The 18,943-nt window shown below is 39.0% G+C and overlaps 1 protein-coding gene across 6 annotated transcripts in view; it reads right to left on the reverse strand.

The window, feature by feature from the left end:
* HELZ (helicase with zinc finger) overlaps positions 1–18,943 on the reverse strand; it is a 155,689-nt gene that overhangs the window by 107,387 nt on the left and 29,359 nt on the right. For all 6 annotated transcript variants that reach the window (XM_045814239.2, XM_045814235.2, XM_045814236.2 and 3 more), the window contains 4 exons: positions 18,864–18,900; positions 8,330–8,454; positions 5,824–5,880; positions 661–712 (listed from right to left, as the gene is read on the reverse strand). In XM_045814239.2, the coding sequence (XP_045670195.1) occupies positions 661–712; positions 5,824–5,880; positions 8,330–8,454; positions 18,864–18,900 (271 nt within the window). The remainder of the gene's footprint in view (positions 1–660; positions 713–5,823; positions 5,881–8,329; positions 8,455–18,863; positions 18,901–18,943) is intronic.

An 18,943-nucleotide genomic window follows, 5' to 3' on the forward strand; every position in this document is an offset into this window, starting at 1 on the left:
TCTCCTCACAAATCATGTGCTACCACCTCCCTCCCCTGCAAAAAAAAGATATTCAGCCAGGTTGAGGTTAAAGCCGTGTCTCATCCCTTTCCAGCTGTGTAACTGGAAAAGCTACTGAACCTTAGTAAGCATCAGCTTCATCATCTATCAAAAAGACGGAGAAGACAACACATGTGTTTGTGAAAGCCGCTACCACGGTACACAGTATCCAGCAAGCACTCAATCAATATTGGTCCCTCTTCCCTTTCCTCTGACAAGAGGAGGTCATGGATTTTAATTGAGGCAGGAACAACTTAGCTTACAGATCAGGACTTCCAAAAAGGAGTAACCGGACTAGCCTGGGACAGATAAAGAGAAAGACTCCCCTCTACAATGTAGAATGTGGCAACCTGACATTGCTAACAATGAGGTTTACACTCAGAGCTACATGGAGGCAAGAAAATGATACTTCCTACCTCCATGACTCCATTATCCTACAAAAAGAGGCCAGTGAAAAAAAATGCTTTTGTCCACACCTACTTCTTAAAATTAAATTTGTGTATTTTCTCCTATACCTCCACTTACATGTACTGTAACTCAGTATATGTCCTCCCAATAATCAATAACAAAGCGATGCCTACAGTTACAGCTACCAGAAGTAACAAAGAATTTGGTACTTACCCCCTTCCAAGTCTTCCACGTGATATCCAGAGAGGACGTTACTAGTTGCTGTCTGAAATTTTTCAAATGAAAATGTTTTTATAATAAGAAATAACCAGTTGATGCTGAATTATACTCGGACATTTTCAACATTTTTTTAAAGCGTTGAGTTTGAATACTTAGACATTTTAATAAACATTAATACTGCAAACAGTATTTTTTGCATCCATCTCTGCTCTATGTTAAACTTGGTTCAAATAAAGAAAAGAGGTAACTATGTGGCCCTCATTAAGGAAACTGATAGAGATTCCCTATATAAAAATTACCTGGTAGCAAACGAAAAAGTCCATGGAGTAGCGCCTCCATCCATTTATTCATTTCACTCTCCTCTTCCTAACACCTAGAAAATGACCAGCTAGAGAACTGCCTTTTCTACTGCATTGAGTGCAACGCCACCACTGTGGGGCCTGGAGCACATCCTGCCAGGTCCCCCTCACTCTGGGATGAGCCCTTCTCCCATGATGGAGCTGAGGACCCACTCACTCTGACTTCCTGGTTTTCTTGACTCAACTCCCTTGGTGCACATAAATCTGCTCTTTTGGCTCTAATTTTATTCTAAACTCTACACAACCCATTTCAACTGAGCGCCAGCCATAGCACTTTTTCTTTTTTTTCTTAACTACTGATAGCATTTTACGTGCCAGATCACTGTCAGCCATGTACAGATCCACTGCCAACAGCCTGACTGCTTTTCTACATTCCCACAGCTCACAGAGGAACAGGCACATAATGGGTGCCCAGTAAATGCATCCAGGATGGGATGGGTGGATGGACAGATAATCAACCAAGCACTTCAAACAAATATGTCCAAAATTAAATTCATCATCTTTGTCCCAAATCTCATCCTCCTTCAGTTGCTCCTTATCTCAAGTTAATGGGTTCATGCTCCCAAAGAGAGCAAGACCAAAATTCTGAAAGCCATCTTGAACCCTCCCTCTTCTGTCCTGCTCTGAGTATTCTCCAAATCTTGCCCAAAAAGGTCTAAAATGTCCCTCATATCTGTCTCATACTCTTTACTCCCACTGCCACTACCCTGGGCAAGGCCTCATCTGCCCCTGAACCAAATGACCAGTAATGTTACTGTGTACCAAGTCACCTCTGGGTCTTTACCTAGCACCCCCATCCTTCAATCTCCCGCCTTCCTGGTCTCCCCACAGACTGTTAATCTCTCCTCTCTCTGCTTGTACTTCCACTACAGCACGTACTGACCACAGGCAGCCTGCCCCATGCGTACATTAGCTTTACGCATCTCTGACCAGCCCACCAGATTGTTTTTCACAGATATCTCAGCTTGCCAAAATCCAGAGAACCTTGAACAGCACAGGAACTCAGTAAATGTTGAACTGAATCAGAGAAAATGGTATCCCAGCATGAAATCTGGAATGTCTTGCACTGCAGAAAGAATGTCTAAATGCTAACTGGATATAACTAAAACAATAATATCACTATAATTTATATGTCATTAATTAAATTGGACTTTTCAGGTTCAGTTGGAACTAAATCACTATAATACTGTTTCTATAGGAAGATGCCTTCTGATTCTCAAACTATTTACTAAACATTTTTAAAGACAACCCATTCTTTCTGTAAAATGAGGACTGAATATAAGAATATATATGCTAAATCAAGAGTTAACTGTTTACATTACAAGGATTCTACGCTGACAAAAAAGATAGATTTAAAAAATCTCTTTAAATTCTACAAGCACGATCTAAGTGCCATAGTCCCACACTAGTATGATCTCAGGGGCACCTGGGTGGCGCAGTCAGTTAAGCGTTCAACCCTTGGTTTCGGCTCAGGTCATGATCTCAGGGTCATGAGACTGAGCCCCACATCAGACTCCACGCTCAGCACAGAGTCTGCTTAAGTTTTTCTCTCCCTCTCCTCTGCTCCTGCCCCCCTCCTCCACATGCTAATAAATAAATCTTTAAAAAATATATATTTCATCTTCAAAATTTATAAACATAATAGCTAAAAGCTCACTTCATGTGTGAATTTAAAGTACCTCCTCTAAAAAATTTACCAAAATAGGGGCACCTGGCTCAGTCGATGGAACATGCGGCTCTGGATCTCGTCGTGAGTTTGAGCCCCACGTTAGGTGCAGAGATTACTTAAATAAACTTTAAAAAAAAAAATCTTTAAGAAGTTCACCAAAATAAATTTACAGATACGCAAGAAAAAATGGGAATATAATGTTTCAGTCCTATAATAAAGCTGAAAGCATTTCTAATTGTTAGAAGGGAAAAATACATCATGTGTTTCACAAGTAAGCATCTGCAACGATGTACAAACGAGCGGGCACGCCTGTGCTGACGCTGCAGCTCTCAGGCCCGCAGGGTCCGGAGAACAGCACATCCGCACCAGAAGGCCTCGTAAAAATGAGAAGCTCAGCCTGGGCTTAGGATTTGGCCACCACTGCTTTTAAGTTCTAAGGTATTGTGTTTTGGGTGTTTTTTTTTAAGTACCTTTTTATATGGTGAGACCCTAAGACAGAAGGGCAATATCAATTAGTTTATGATCCATCTTTAGTTTGTACTGACACCTTCAGGAAAAGCAGCCAAATTTCATACTGCTAAAATGTCTATAAATTTACAATCAAATCTATTAATATGATATTTTAAATCTTTATATTCTAATTTTGTTTCTATTAATCAGCCTTGAGTTCCACGTCTTTATCTTATCCACTACCACTTAAAGACTAGCTCAGTTAATCTTTAAAACAAATTGTTTCTATTTCTTAATACGTCATGTGCAATAATAAATAAGGGTATCATTGTTTATTAGCTTTTTCTAGACGGATTTTTTTTTTTAATAATATCAGTTCACTAGCTAAAAAAAATACTACTTTGGTTACAGAGAAAAGTTAATTATGAACAAAACTTAAGTCACTTCTCCTAAAAGTACAGTCACAAGATAGGAGTCAAGTGATACTTGTAGCCTTACGTGTGACAGCATTATAAATATTAAAAATAAAAATTCGTGGGGTGCCTGGGTGGCACAGCGGTTAAGCGTCTGCCTTCGGCTCAGGGCGTGATCCCAGCGTTATGGGATCAAGCCCCACATCAGGCTCCTCCGCTATGAGCCTGCTTCTTCCTCTCCCACTCCCCCTGCTTGTGTTCCCTCTCTCGCTGGCTGTCTCTATCTCTGTCAAATAAATGAATAAAATCTTTAAAAAAAAAAAATTCGTATATATAAATACATAATATATATATCTGTGTGTGATTATCAGATGTAAAGCTGATAATTAAATTAAGGCAATAAAAAAGAAGCAAGCCAAAAATTTTAATAAAATGAAAGGTCATCTTATTTTACATTCCATATTAAAAGTCTAAAACATTTATAATTGTCTTCCTTTAATCCTTAGAAATTAAAAAGACTACATATATACAAGAAAGGAAATGGCTCTGAAGTTAACTAGAACTTACTGATATTCGGTTAATTCACAGTAAGACAAAGAAAACATTTTTTGTAAAGCCTATATAATTGCAGCAAAACAAATAGTATCTTTATCCAGCTCACGCAATTCACAATGACTATCCTCTTTGCTTCATGTTTGCCAGTATGTGTGACATGTTACTAGATTTAGAACGGGAAAGTAATCCACGGGAGGTCACAGTTTACGCCTGGGCCTCTGCTCTTTCTCTCCACCCATGTGGAGCACCCTCCATCTCACTCACCTGGGAACTGGCACCTTCTTAACCCTAGCTCTCTGCTTAGCTATCTCAGCCTTTGACCACCCAATCCAGTTATTTCTTCCATCACAGAAAGCTTACCTTTTCCCCTCATACCACTTTCCTCAATGTGAATTATACCTATAGTTGTCTAACTAATTTGTTTGTTTGCTGTCTGCCTCTTCCCCAAGACTTTAACCTCCCAGACTGTGGGTATCTTGTAGGTGCCATAGTAGCACATAGTAGGTGCCAATTTTCTTAATAAATAAGCTAATCAGAGGCGCCTGGGTGGCTCAGCGGGTTAAGCATCCGACTCTTGGTTTTGGCTCAGGTCATGATCTCAGAGTTGTGAGATCAAGCCCCGTGTCGAGCTCTGCACTCAGAGGGAAGGCTACTTGAAGATTCTCTCCCTCTGCCCTTCCCCTCCCTCATACACATCCATGTACCAGCCCCCTCAAATAAATAAATAAATCTTAAAAAAAAAAAAAAGATTCTCTCTCTCTCCCTCTCTGCCCCTCATCCGACCGCCATTGCACTCTCTCTCAAAAAAAAAAAAAAGAAAAAAGAAAAGAAATAAACACAACAATCACTTTACATGGCTTCCGTTTGTAAAAGCTGACAAAAATGGCTGTTTTTAAAATGAGACATCTAAATAAAAATACATTTATATGCCTGTATGAGGAACAGAAATTTGAAACTTACAAAGCTACGGGCCTGTTCCATGCCACTGCTGTCCCCTGGCCTTCCATGTGCCCTTCAAGTGCTGCGCCAGAGCGTGTTTCTGGTAACCAGTTACCCTGATACACATTATTTCCATCTCCTAAACTCCATTCCTTAAAAACAGTACTTGAATCACAGACCTCTTTCAGTTGCTTTAAAAAGAAGGCTTGAGGGGTATCTCATTTTTAATGACAGTATTTTCTTTTTTCTTTTTTTTTTAAAGATTTTATTTATTTATTTATTTGACAGAGAGAGACAGCCAGGGAGAGAGGGAACACAAGCAGGGGGAGTGGGAAAGGAAGAAGCAGGCTCATAGCGGAGGAGCCTGATGTGGGGCTTGATCCCAGAACTCTGGGATCACGCCCTGAGCCGAAGGCAGACGCTTAACGACTGCGCCACCCAGGCGCCCCAAATGACAGTATTTTCTAACAGCCAGATGTAGTTAAACACTAAAATCTCCCAATCATCTTTCCACCTGTTGGCCAGAGACTGCTAATAAGAATCAGGAACAGAACAGAAGACCTGGGGTGCAGGGGAGACGTGAGAAGAAGCAAGATTCCTGGAATGGAACCAAGATGGGTTAGAAAAGAAGGCCAGGAAGCTCCACTACCCCACCTGAACAGCCTTGCTTTCTTGGCTGATGCCCGAAGATTTTCCAACTTTAATACAGAACACTTACTATAGCCAGATTGAGTTAAACTCTTTCCAAAGAGATCCACTGAAATAGTCTTACCTCTGTTTCTGTGAGAAGTGTTTTTAGTCTTGTCAAATCTTTTGTTACCATCCCATTCTGAAAAGGGTGGATGAAAAAGGCAAAAAGCAGTTAGTATATTAGTTCTTTGCCAGGAGGACATAACTCAATTCCTCCACTGTTTCTAAGGCTTATCTGTAAAAAGACAATGCTACCTTCATCTTCCATCCCACTACTATTAATGGTGATAATAAAGCTGCCCATCTGTAAGAAAAGCTAAAAAAGTTAACAGGACAAAATATACAGTGTGGCCTAAAACGCTTTATTCACCTTGTTATAAGAGTTTAAAATCAATTCAATAAAATATTCATAACGGGTGTCACTGAAAAGCAAGACAGGATATGCAAGGAGAAAAATAAACCTACACTTTTTTTGAGCTTCCCCCCCCAAAACAAATGGGCTTATATTTACAAAACGGTGAACTCAATCAGTTACCCATGATTCAGATTCACATAAAATGATCACTGCACTGTAAAGTAGCTCGGTAATAAGGCAGTTGAAGGAAAAGAGGAAAAATATTCATTCGCTCTTCTGAAATTCAAATTTCACTTGAGATTTAAAAGCAAATGCTTCCTCCTAGTTTTAAATTCAAAACCCAACAGGTAAAACTGTGTCATATGCTTAACTTATACTGAAAACTTCCTTAAGGATAGAATTATCTTTATAATAAAGACGAGACAGATTCTTTATCATCTATTTAGAACTAAATATTAGATATCCAATTTTGCTATATTAGTAACACAGTTTAGCTTTATATTCACTTGTAAATTTGGTGAAATCAAAAACCAACATTAAACCAGGGCATCTGGGTGGCACAGTCAGGTAAGCATCTGACTCTTGGTTTCGGCTGGGTCACGATCTCAGGGTTGGGAGACGGAGCCCTACAGGAAGCACCTCTGCACTCAGTGGGGAGTCTGCTTGAGAATCTCTCTTTCCTCTCCCTCTGCCCCTCCCCCTGCTTTCTCTCACTCTCTCTAAAATAAATAAATCTTAAAAAAAGACACAATGTTAAACCAATTAAATAATTCCCTGTATAGTAATCCCTCAGAAAATAACTAAATTACTCTCTAAGGTGGGTCATTACATTCTACTTAGCAGTATACCAAGTACTTTCCTAATTTCTTTTTTTCTCCTAACCAAATATATTATTTGCAGTGAAAACACAACTTTGTTCCAGATTTTCACAGTTTACATCGATTCAGAAGACTAAGTGAGGTGCAGGGAATTCAAGCTGTAGAGCAAAGTATACAAATACTTTCTGGCTTTTCCTGTTTTCCACTGATTCCTCACAAATATCCACAAATTTAACAGTAACCAACTGGTGAAAAAAAAGTTTTAACATCTTTTTCTTCCCATTTCTATAGACTGCCAACTCTAAAGTTCCAAAATGTAGTCCCTCAATTATCTCAACCAAAAAGAAAACAAACAAAAACAAAAACAAAAAAAACCCTCTAGCAAATTAAATGCTACATACAAAATTATCCCAAAGTCTGAATAGAATTAGGTCATTCCATCAGAGTGGTCAGAGTGGAATATTAATTCACACACATAACATCTTCAGAAACAGAAGTAATTATTACTTAGTTTAGATAACTTTAAACATTTTATAAAATAAATGACAGGACTTAAAAACCCTATATACAATCGTACGTCCACAGGAGCATTTTAAAACCCAAACGCCTGGGTGGCTCAGTCAGTTAAGTATCTGCCTTCGGCTCAGGTCATGATCCCAGGGTCCTGGGATCGAGCCCCCCCACACACTGCTTCTCCCTCTGCTCCTCCCTACTCCCCGGCCCTCCGCCGCCATCCCCCCCCCCACCCCCACTCCTGCTCTCTTGCACCCATTTGCTCTCTCTCGCACTCGCTTGCTCTCTCTAATAAATAAATAAATAAATGATTGATAAATAATAAATAAATAAATAAACAAACAAACAAACCCCCCCAAAAAGGAATGCACCTGGCTGGCACCTGGCTGGCTCAGTTGGTAGAGCACACAACTCTTGACTTCAGGGTTGTGAGTTCAAGCCCCACACCGGGCCTAGAGCTTGCTTAAAAAAATTAATTAAATAGGGCAACCATGTCGGGACCTCTCTCACTCTTGAAAGCTTTTTCTGTATCTTCACTTAACAAACTTCTACCGCTTTACTCACAAAAAAAATTAACTGATTAATTAAAACCCAAAAATATTCCCAGGTTCTATTAAATGACATCTTTAAAGAAATTAATCATTTAGTTATCCTAAACTCTTAAAGTTTTAAAAAGGACCTGCTACTCATATATACTTTCACAAACCATAAGAACCCAGTGATTAAACATCAGTTTGTTGAAGAGAAATGTGTATCTAAAGATACTCATGAACTTTGATTTCTAACAGAAGGAAATAAGAGGAAAAATGCAAACTTAATTACTCCCCCCCCCACAATATGCTTAAGGAGTCAAATGAATAAATCCATTTTCACACATTCAGAATCAGAGCTCATCAACGTACCAGAGACTCTCCCGTCAGCGACTTGGCAAGAATGTTGGATACCAGTTGAAGCTTTCCTTTCAGTTGCATGCAGCAAAGCACTGCCTGAAAGGCACCATCTCCCTTGGCCAGGCCCTCTCCCAGCACTGTCCGGAAAGAAGAGCCAGCATTAACCATGTAACATTCAATGCACATTTTTTCTTGATTATAGCATTAGCACACACTCCCAAAGATGAATTCTTATACGCCAAAAGAATTAACTTCAAGTACTAGTGAAAGCAGTGATATTTCAGTCCTGTCGAAGAGATGCATGAAGACAAGAAAAAACATGGGGCAATCCATGTATCTAACCCACTACAGCCTAAAACCAGGAAGGATCACACCAAAGTCACAGGAAGAAGAGTTCACCTTAAAGCTCTCTCTCCAGTGAAAAATACCATTCAGCCTGATTCCTGGGTAAATGAGGGCTATTAAACCGCAAAGATAGTCTCTGAATAAAGTTTCCACATTTCTAACAGTGACACAAGAGACTCAGTGCCATTAAAATGCGTAAGAAAGAATAGAAACTGCAAATCTCAACATGTGGTATTCCCAAGCAGCTAAGAATTAGCTTTTATCAAAACCAGCAAGATTAACTAAGAACCTAATTGTCACATGGCCAAAGAAAAGGCTAACCTAATTGTTCGCAAGTGTTTACAGATTTAATACAATCACAGGAGCACATATTTCTAATACAGAATATACTCATTTTTATGCCATGTCATCCGAGATGATTTCTCACAGCAATTGCTAATGGCTCAACTAGTAAAACAATCTGTATCTTTCTCTTCACTGCTAAGTCCAAGATTCTATTTTTAGTTTGTAAGCACTTTAGCTTCCTTTGCAAGAAAATAATTTGCTGAAAGAAAATATTTTGGAAATTGCATTTTTTTTTCTAATTATTTCCAAGGAAATGTTTAAGTATCAGTATAATATACTACACATTTGAAGTCTACTGGGTCTGTTCATAATGTATTTATTTTGGTTGTACGGCACATATCCTTTCACTATGTTGTTCAATTTTTCCATTACACAAATAACATTACAAGAACACTAATAAAATTCTACATAAAAATTCCCCATAAGTTCAGCACTCAACTAAACAGACTGTCTTCACTTATTCATGTTATCTTCCAATTTTTATCAATATTTACATAATTTTTACATGATTGTAACTGATATAAATATAATAGTTTGTATTCTGCTTTATTTTCCCTCGGCACATTCAGGATCTTCCATGGTTCTCAGAATGTTTATGTTTATCATATTATTGCCCACATGGTGTCCCATCAATTTATTTACTCTCTGGCTCCAGAACAATCCCAATTTTTAACTATTGAAACTAACAATGCAATAAATATCTTTATGTATATATCTTTTATTGAAGCAGATTACTAAATTGAAAGTTATAGTCTCTCTGTATTTAAGGTTTTATTCAATTACTTTTCGTTTGTGCCAACCTGTTGTCTCACTCCATCCACATTACAGAGCTACTCAACTGTCCCCAGATAATTCCAGTAAGTGACTAACTCCAATAGAGTATCATTAGGAATGTCTTGAACATCTTATAAAATTCCCCAGTAAGCCCACCTCTCCCTCAGCTCTTACTATTCCTAAAACTATTCAAATATGACCTTTGGCAAATCACTTTATCTCTCTGGCCCTCAGTGTGGTCATCTGTAAAATAGAAATATATATAAATTTGTTGTAAGGATCGAATAATAAAATGCTTTGAAGAAGAAATGATGGTCCTACTAAGGGCTGGACTACGTACATTCACTAAGCCTGCTTGCTCCCCTGTAAAATGGAGGTGACGGAAGCTACCTAATAAGGTTGTGGTAGAGATTAATTGTGTTAATTATGTAAAATATCTAGCACAGTCTCCTCATAAGAGTTCCCTAGATGTTACCTTCCTCTTCTAAAAATTATACAGCAGTACTGAGAACTGCTAAGGAAATATCCTAATTCCTCTGCAGTAATTGGAATATTAAGAAACTAGTTGTTGAGCATTAAAGAATATTTCAGGGAAACAAAAAAAATCTAAGAATATTTCAACCTCAGGTCATGATGTCGTGTTTAAAGAGTATTAAATCACATGATAGTTTACAAACACCTTTCACAGATCTTTGGTTTTGTACAAGGTATCTGCCAAATTTTATTTTCAAAAGTTCTTGCATTACATTGATGTTTGAAGGCCTCAATATTTGTCAAGGTGATGCGTACTTTTTCTCTCTCTCTCCCTTTAGGCAAGAATCAGTACTGATGTACTTTTTGCCAACTGTTGCCCCAAAATGCAATTCAGTTTGTCTTACAGGATCCCATGTGAAGAACTATCGCAAAAAAATCGTCAACAATTATAGATAAAAAGCTCTCCTGCTATTGCATCCTATAACAAAATTAAACTGCGACATTGCCAACCTGGTCCCTTATTATCTATAATACCTTGAAAAAGCTTGAAAGAAAATAAAGTACTGCCTTATGCATTATTAAACTTGCCTTAGCTATAATAATGAACTTGCCAAAAGAGAGGACATTAAAAATATAATCTAATCTTGAGCATTGTAAAAATGTTACAACGCCTTGCAGAAAAATTCTCTTCCCACCAACTATCTGTGAGATTTTACTGTGAGCACACAACTATTCCCAAACTGAACTTCTCCTTCCCGTCTACTGGGAGTTATTAAGGAGGAGACCTAACCCCTTACCTCTGTTGCTATATTCAGGTCTCTGTCCCCTCTCATTCTTCAGTTTTTGTAGTATGTCTTACTTGAAATGTTTTAGACTAGAAACTAATAATAAAGGCATATTCATTCAACTATTTCAACAAAATAGCCTCTCTTAGGGGATGATAGCCTCTGGTTATCAAAAGGAGATAATCAACAATTAAAATGGAAAGGAGAAAGGTGGTTTAAAATAAGCCTTAAATACAGTAAATGTTGAGTATAACTATTTTTTCCATCGTATCACTATATTAGGTTATTTCTTTCATCAACTCCTTAGGTATCTCTAAAATCTTTCATTGAAAAGCTAAGCTGGAACGGACTGAGTGGCTCGGTCGGTTGGGTATATAACTCTTGGTTTTGGCTCAGATCATGATCTCAGGGTCCTGAGATCGAACCCTGAATCAGGCTCTGTGCTCAGCAAGGAGTCTACTTGCGGATTCTCTCCCCCTGCCCCTACCCCCCCCCACTTTCTACCTCTCTCTAAACTTAAAAATCTTAAAAAAAAAAAAAAAAAAAAAAGGAAAGAAAGAAAAGCTAAGCCTAATCAAGATACTTTTCCAAAATTTTCAATCTACAACAAAAGATGCAAGAATATACAATGGGGGTGGGGAGGCGCCTAGGTGGCTCAGTCGTTAAGCGTCTGCCTTCAGCTCAGGTCATGATCCCAGGGTCCTGGGATGGAGCCCTGCATCGGGCTCCCTGCTCAGCAGGAAGCCTGCTTCTCCATCTCCCACTCCCCCTGCTTGTGTTCCCTCTCTCGCTGTCTCTCTGTCAAATAAATAAATAAAATCTTAAAAAAAAAAAAAGAATATACAATGGGGGAAAACACAGTCTCTTCAATAAATGGTGTTGGGAAAACTAGACAGCTACATGTGAAAGAATGGAACTGGACCACTTCTTACACCATGAACAAAAATAAACTCAAAACAGAATAAATATCTAAATATAAGAACTGAAACCATAAAACTCTTGGAAGAAAACACAGGCAGTAATCTCTTTGACATCGGTCTTAGCAACATTTTTCTAGACATGTCTCCTCAAGCAAGAGAAACAAAAGCAAAAATAAACTAGGACAACACCAAAACAAAAACCTTTTGCACAGTAAGGGAAACCATCAACAAAACAAAAAGGCAAACTACAATGGGAGAAGATATTTGCAAATAATACATCCAAACAGGGATTGATAGCCAAAATATAAAAAGAACTTACACAACTCAACACCAAAAAAATAAACAATCTGATTAAAAAATGGGCAGAGGACCTGAACAGACATTTTTCCAAAGAAGACATAAAGATGGGGAGCGGACACAAGAAAAGAAGTTCAACATCACTAATCATCAGGGAAATGCAAATCAAAACTGCTGTGAAATATCACCTCATACCTGTCAGAATGGCTGCAATCAAAAAGACAAAAAACAGTAAGTGTTGGTGAGGATGTGGAGAAAAAGGAACCCTTGTGCACTGTTGGTAGAAATGCAAATTAGTGCAGCCACTGTGAGAACCAGTGCGGAGGTTACTCGAAAAACTAAGAAATACCATACAATCCAGTAATTCCACTTACTGGCTATTTACCCAAAGAAAACGAAAACACTAATTTGAGAAAATATATGCACTCCTGTGTTTACTGCAGCATTATGTACAATAGCCAAGATATGCAAGCAACCTAAGCATGTCCACTGATGGATGAATAGATTAAGTAGATGTAGGGGTGGCTGGGTGGCTCAGTGGGTTAAGAATCTGCCCTCAGCTCAGGTCATGATCTCAGGGTCCTAAGAATGAGCCCTGCATCGGGCTCCCTGGGCAGTGAGGAGTCTGCTTCTCCCTCTCCCTCCGCCTGCCATTCCCCCTGCTTGTGCTCCTTCTATCAAATAAATAAAATCTTAAAAAAAAAAAAAAAGATTAAGAAGATGCAGTACAGGGCGCCTGGGTGCTCAGCTGGTTGGGCGTCTGGCTTTGGCTCGGGTCATGATCTCAGGGTCCTGGGATTGAGCCCCATGTTGGACTCCCTGCTCAGTGGGGGGCCTGCTTCTCTCTCTTTCCCTCTGCCTCTCTCCCCTTCACTTGCTCTCTCTCTCAAATATATAAATGAAATCTTTAAAAAAAAAAAAAAAAAAAGAAGACGAGGATGACAACGATGCAGTACAAGGGCTCCGAGATGGCTCAGTCAGTTAAGTGTCTGACTCTTGATTTCAGCTCAGGTCCTGATTTCAGGGTCGTGAGATCAAGCCCCACATTGGGATTCTTTCCCTCTTTCTCCGCCTCGGCCCCCCTCTCGCTCACATGCACTCTCTCACTCTAAAATAAATAAATAAAATCTTTGCCCCCCCCCAAAAAAAAAGATGCAGCGCGCACACACACGTGCGCACACATGCACACCCTCTGGAATATTACTCAGCCATGAAAAAGAATGAGATCTTGCCATTTGCGACAACATGGATGGACCTAGACGATATTATGCTAAGTGAAATAAATCAGAGAAAGACAAATACCATATGATTTCACTTGTATGTGGAATCTAAAAAAACAAAACAAAACAAAACGAACAAAAGCAGAAACAGACCCATAAATACAGAGCACAAACTGATGGTAGCCAGAAGGTCGAGGGGAGGAGGAGGAGGGGGTCGGCCAAAACAGGTGAAGGGTTATAGGAGCTACACTACAGCTTTCTAGTTATGGAATGAATAAGTCACAGGGATGAAAGGTACAGTATAGGGAATACAGTCAATGGAACTATAATAGCGTTGTATGGTGACAGATGGTGGCTACACTTGTGGTGAGCAGAGCATAAGGTACAGACTTGTTGAATCACTATGCTATATATACCTGAAACTAACGTAACACTGTGTGTCAACTATACATCAATTAAAAAAAAATTAATGACCTGGCACCTGGCTAGCTCAGTCGGTACTGCATGCAAATCTTGATCTCAGGGTTGTCAGTTTAAGCCTCACATTGGGTATAGAGAGTACTTAAAAATAATAATAATAATAATGACATTCTCAGATAGGGTCTAAAAATCTGGCAGCCTTATGAAAAATATTCACTGATGTTTATGATGACTGAGTTTGATGTACATATTACATGTAGCACAATACTCCTTTAGTTGATAATATTTTCTTTTGATTTCACTCTTGCCATTTATCTCATTCTATTTTGTTTAAGTCTTAATTTTAATTCCAGTTCATTAAAATACAGTGTTATTCTATTTTGTTGATATAAAAACTGTAAGTTTCCTGTATAATCAATATTTCAAAGGCAGAAAAAAAATAATTATTTCATGAACATTTTCCTGCTATGCCAAATACAACTTATGTTCAGACAATGAAAACAGACTTGCCCACCTCATTTATCCAGTGCTCAGGAGTGCGGCCACTCTCACTATCCACAGCACAACACCAAACTCAGAACGAAGGTCCATGAACTTAAAGCTTATGTGGTTAATTTTTAAGATGCCCTCAAGTCCTTACTCAGAGTCTACTTACTCTTTTTGAAGTAAAATTCTGACTTTAAGTTTTTTCTAATTAGTTCCTAGCTTGAAAAAAATCAGCCATAAAAAACATTTTGGGGACAACCAAGTAAATCTGATTACAGTCTGGGTTTTAGGTAACATTAGGGAATCACTGTCAATTATTTTGGTTAATGGGGCGCCTGGGTGGCACAGCGGTTAAGCGTCTGCCTTCGGCTCAGGGCGTGATCCCAGCGTTATGGGATCGAGCCCCACAACAGGCTCCTCCGCTATGAGCCTGCTTCTTCCTCTCCCATTCCCCCTGCTTGTGTTCCCTCTCTCGCTGGCTGTCTCTATCTCTGTCAAATAAATAAATAAAATCTTTAAAAAAAAAATTATTTTGGTTAATAATAAAATTGTGATCAAGCAATTATGGCCTTATTTTTGGAGATGCGTACTAACGTATCAAGGGGTAAATACCATGATGTCTATCCTTATTTTCAAATATATCAGAAAAAAATGAATACGGTAAAATCTTACAATCTAAGTTTTGAGAATATGAATGTTTATTAAAACATCTATTTTCCTACAGGAAAATATTTTAACTTCTTCATAATAAAAAACAACTTTTAATGTTCCTAATTCTGTAACAAAGTTTGCCTGATTTCCCAACCCTGCCTGAGAAAGTGAGATCAGAAAGTCAGAAGCAGCAAATAGAAAATGGGAAAAGGTAGTTACAATGAGGCATGTTGAGAGTTGCAAGGAATGCAAACTGACAGCCTGACAGCAAGGGAACAGACGTCAAAACAATACGGTATAGAAAAGGCAAACATAAGGTTGGGGCCAGTAGGACAGGAGCTATTCCACAGCTCTCCAGCATTACAAAGCAGTATAATATTTAACAGACTGAGATTCTTGACTTGCTTTTTATTACTAACTCACTGCCTAACCATGGTATTTTCTCTTAAATGAGATTACCAAAAGTTGAAAAGAAAAAAAAAATTCACCTAATAGCAGAACTCTACAACTAGCAATACATACATATAAACTTGGCCAATATCCCCAAATATCTATTTCAAATAAACAACCATACACACTGCTTTTGCAGTTAAGTAAGCATTTTCCATGTTCTTCTATATCACATAAATGGTAACAAGGAATGCACAGAATTTAAAGAAGTCCTCCCTTACTGGAAACTAACCGATTTTTCACTTTTACACACAGCACTGCAATGAACACCATTCCACATACAATTTCTTCCTTCTTCTGGATTATTTACTTGGGACAGCATCCCAGAAATGAGATTAGTAGGTCAAAGGGTATAAACATATTACCAAGCTGCATTCTCCTTCACACTCCACCAACACAAGAGTATGCTTATTTCATTACAACGTTATCCTAGACGTTGGTTAAACTTTTCCCCCCCAACATTACAGAGGTATAATTGGTATACAAAACACTACATATAATTAGTGTATAAATTTGGTAAGTTTGCACATATGTATACAACCATGTTACTATCATCATGATACAGGTAATAAACATATCCGCCACCCCCAAAAGCTTCCTGGTTAAACATTTATTTTAGAAATTCAGTAGTTGTAAAATAGAATCTAACTTTAAAATGCTAAGTAAAACAACAGAAAAATGCAGCATTTTCCATATGCTCCTTCGCTAACAGCATTTACTCTTCTGTGATTTTTCATAAGTCATTTAACCTTCTGGGACGTTGTATGTTTCCAAAATGAGAAAACTGTACCAACCTCACTACTACTCGAGGGAGTGAAAATTAAAGAAAGAGGGTCCGTTTCTCACACATGAGATTGGCAAAATGTCAAGAATGACAGGTTCCAGTGTTACTGAGATTATGGGGCACAGGCATCTCATGTATTGCTGCTGGGTATCTGCATCAGAAACAAACCTAACAATGTCTGTTAAAACTACAAGCATGTATTGGGGCGTCTGGGTGGCTCAGTCAGTTAAGCATCTGCCTTTGGCTCAGGTCATGATCCCAGGGTCTTGGGATCGAGCCCCACGTTGGGCTCCTTGCTCAGTAGGGAGCCTGCTTCTCCCTCTCCCTCTGTTGCTCCCTCTGCTTGTGCGTACACGCACGTTTTCTCTCTCTTGCTGTCACATAAATAAATAAAACCTTAAAAAAAAAAAGCTGTAAGTGTATAGGGATGCCTGGGCGGCTCAGTCGGTTAAGTGTCTGCCTTGGGCTCAGGTCATGATCCCAGGGTCCTGAGATCAAGCCCCGCACTGTGCTCCCTGCTCCACAGGGAGCCTGATTCTCCCTCTCCCTCTGCCTGCCTCTCCCCCTCCTTGTGCACACACGCTCTGTCAAATAAGTAAATAAAATCTTTGGAAAAAAAAAAAAAGACTATAAACAACATTTTAACCCAGATATCCAACTTTTAAAACTCCTTCACCCAGGAGCACCTGGGTGGCAAATTCGGTTAAGTGTCCGGCTCTTGATTTCGGCTCAGGTCATGACCTCAGGAACAGCTCCGTGCTCAAGAGGGAGTCTACTTGAGATTCCCTCTCTCTCTCCGTCTTCCTCTGCCCCAGCCCCTACCCACCCTGCTCTCCCTCTCTCCCTCTCTCTAAAAACAAATGTCTTTTTTTCCCAAAGGTTTTTGATTTATCTACTTGACAGAGAGAAAGAGAGCATAAGCAGGGGGAGCAGCAGGCAGAGGAAGAGGGAGAAGCAGGCTCCCCACTGAACAGAGAGCCCAATGCGGGGCTCAATCCCAGGACCCTGGGATCATGACCTGAGCCAAAGGCAGACACTTAACTAAGCCACCTGAGCACCCCTAAATACGTCTTTAAAAAAAAAAAAAAAAACAAAACAAAACTCCTCCACCCATTCATCCAACTTTTAAGACTATCCTACAAAAACAAACAACAGTAAGAAAGAATATATTTTTATTACAGAATGGATTATAATGAACAAACTAGAAAACTAGAACCACCTGAATGCCCACCAATGGGAGAATTTTTGAGTAAATATGAAATATTTATAGCCTGGAATATTAAGCAGTAATTGGAACAGGTGGAACTTAGAAAGATACCCATGATCTGTTGGTATGTAAGAAATATGCTTTGTATTGATCACAGAAATCCTTTTTAATTTTTAAAGGAAAACCTCTACCTACATTATTATAAACATTTGTTTGTCGCTACGGAGAAAGGTACTAAAGATACAGCAAACTAGTAACAATGATTTCTTCAGATGGGGTAAAAAGGGGCAATGATTCCCTTCTTCATATTCCTCTATATCATTTGACTTCTTATTTGGCTTGGTCGTAACTTTAAATGCCCACAGGGAGTAAAGATTTTATTAAAGGACGTTCACATTCTTCAATGAATGGTTAAATTATGTCCAATATGCCACAGGAGTAAGATAGTTTTATAAGATTTACAACAAAAACAGTTAATACTTATTAAAAGTTCTGGGGCACCTGGGTGGCTCAGTCAGTCAAGCATCTGCCTTCGGCTCAGGTCATGATCCCAAGGTCCTGGGATGGAGCTCTGAGTCGGGCTCCCTGCTCAGGGGGAAGTCTGCTTTTCCCCCTGCCCCTCTCCCTGCTCGTGCGCAGGCACATGCACGTGCGCTCTCGCTCTCTCTCAAATAAATAAATAAAATCTTGCAAAAAAAAGTTCTGATACAGTTCTGATACAAAAACGCAATAAAAAGCTTAACTTCTGTTTAACACCTCAGCACCCCTCCCCCAAATTCCGAATAAATGAAACATTACATTACTCAAACCACTGAGCTGTGCAAAAACTCCCACGAAGGGTGTGTGAGAATGCACACTGAACCCCTTCTCCCATTCACTCCTCAATTCATTCCCGTGACGAAGAAAAGGATTCCTATTCTGTGAGTACCAAAGAGCAAGAATCTTTTTAATTAATTTCTTGCCCAAAGAAAACAGGAAAAAGCACCAAGAAGCACCCTAGTCAGCCTCTGCTAAGGGTAATCTTCTACTGAAGGGGGAAAAAAAACATTTTAGGAGGGACAGGCAAGCATTTCAATTTATCCAAGCTTAACATTCAGTCAATGTGTGTTACAGTTCTTAAAATTTGGCTCTGACTGACTGAAAATACACACACTTGAAAAGGACACTACCAGTGTTCCCACTTGCGACTGAACAGTGAGTGTACCCCCATCAGGGCACGGCAAAATTGTCATCCACAACAGTTACTGGTCACCACAGGAAGGTGGAGTGTTTAAAATATTATAATCTCTCTTGAAATTAGCGTACAAAAAAAATCAAATCTTAAACACTACTCAATTTAAATAACTCAACATTTTCAAAGCAGAAAACAGTCCCATTTTTAAACATACCATGCCTACAATCTTCATCAGCTTGCCCATAGTTTTTCTGTAAAATAAAAGATACAAGATAAAATTAAGTAGTTCAAGGG

This window comes from Ursus americanus, chromosome 23, assembly GCF_024610735.1.
Source record: "Ursus americanus isolate L20-20 chromosome 23, mUrsAme1.1.p, whole genome shotgun sequence".
NCBI lineage: Eukaryota > Metazoa > Chordata > Mammalia > Carnivora > Ursidae > Ursus > Ursus americanus.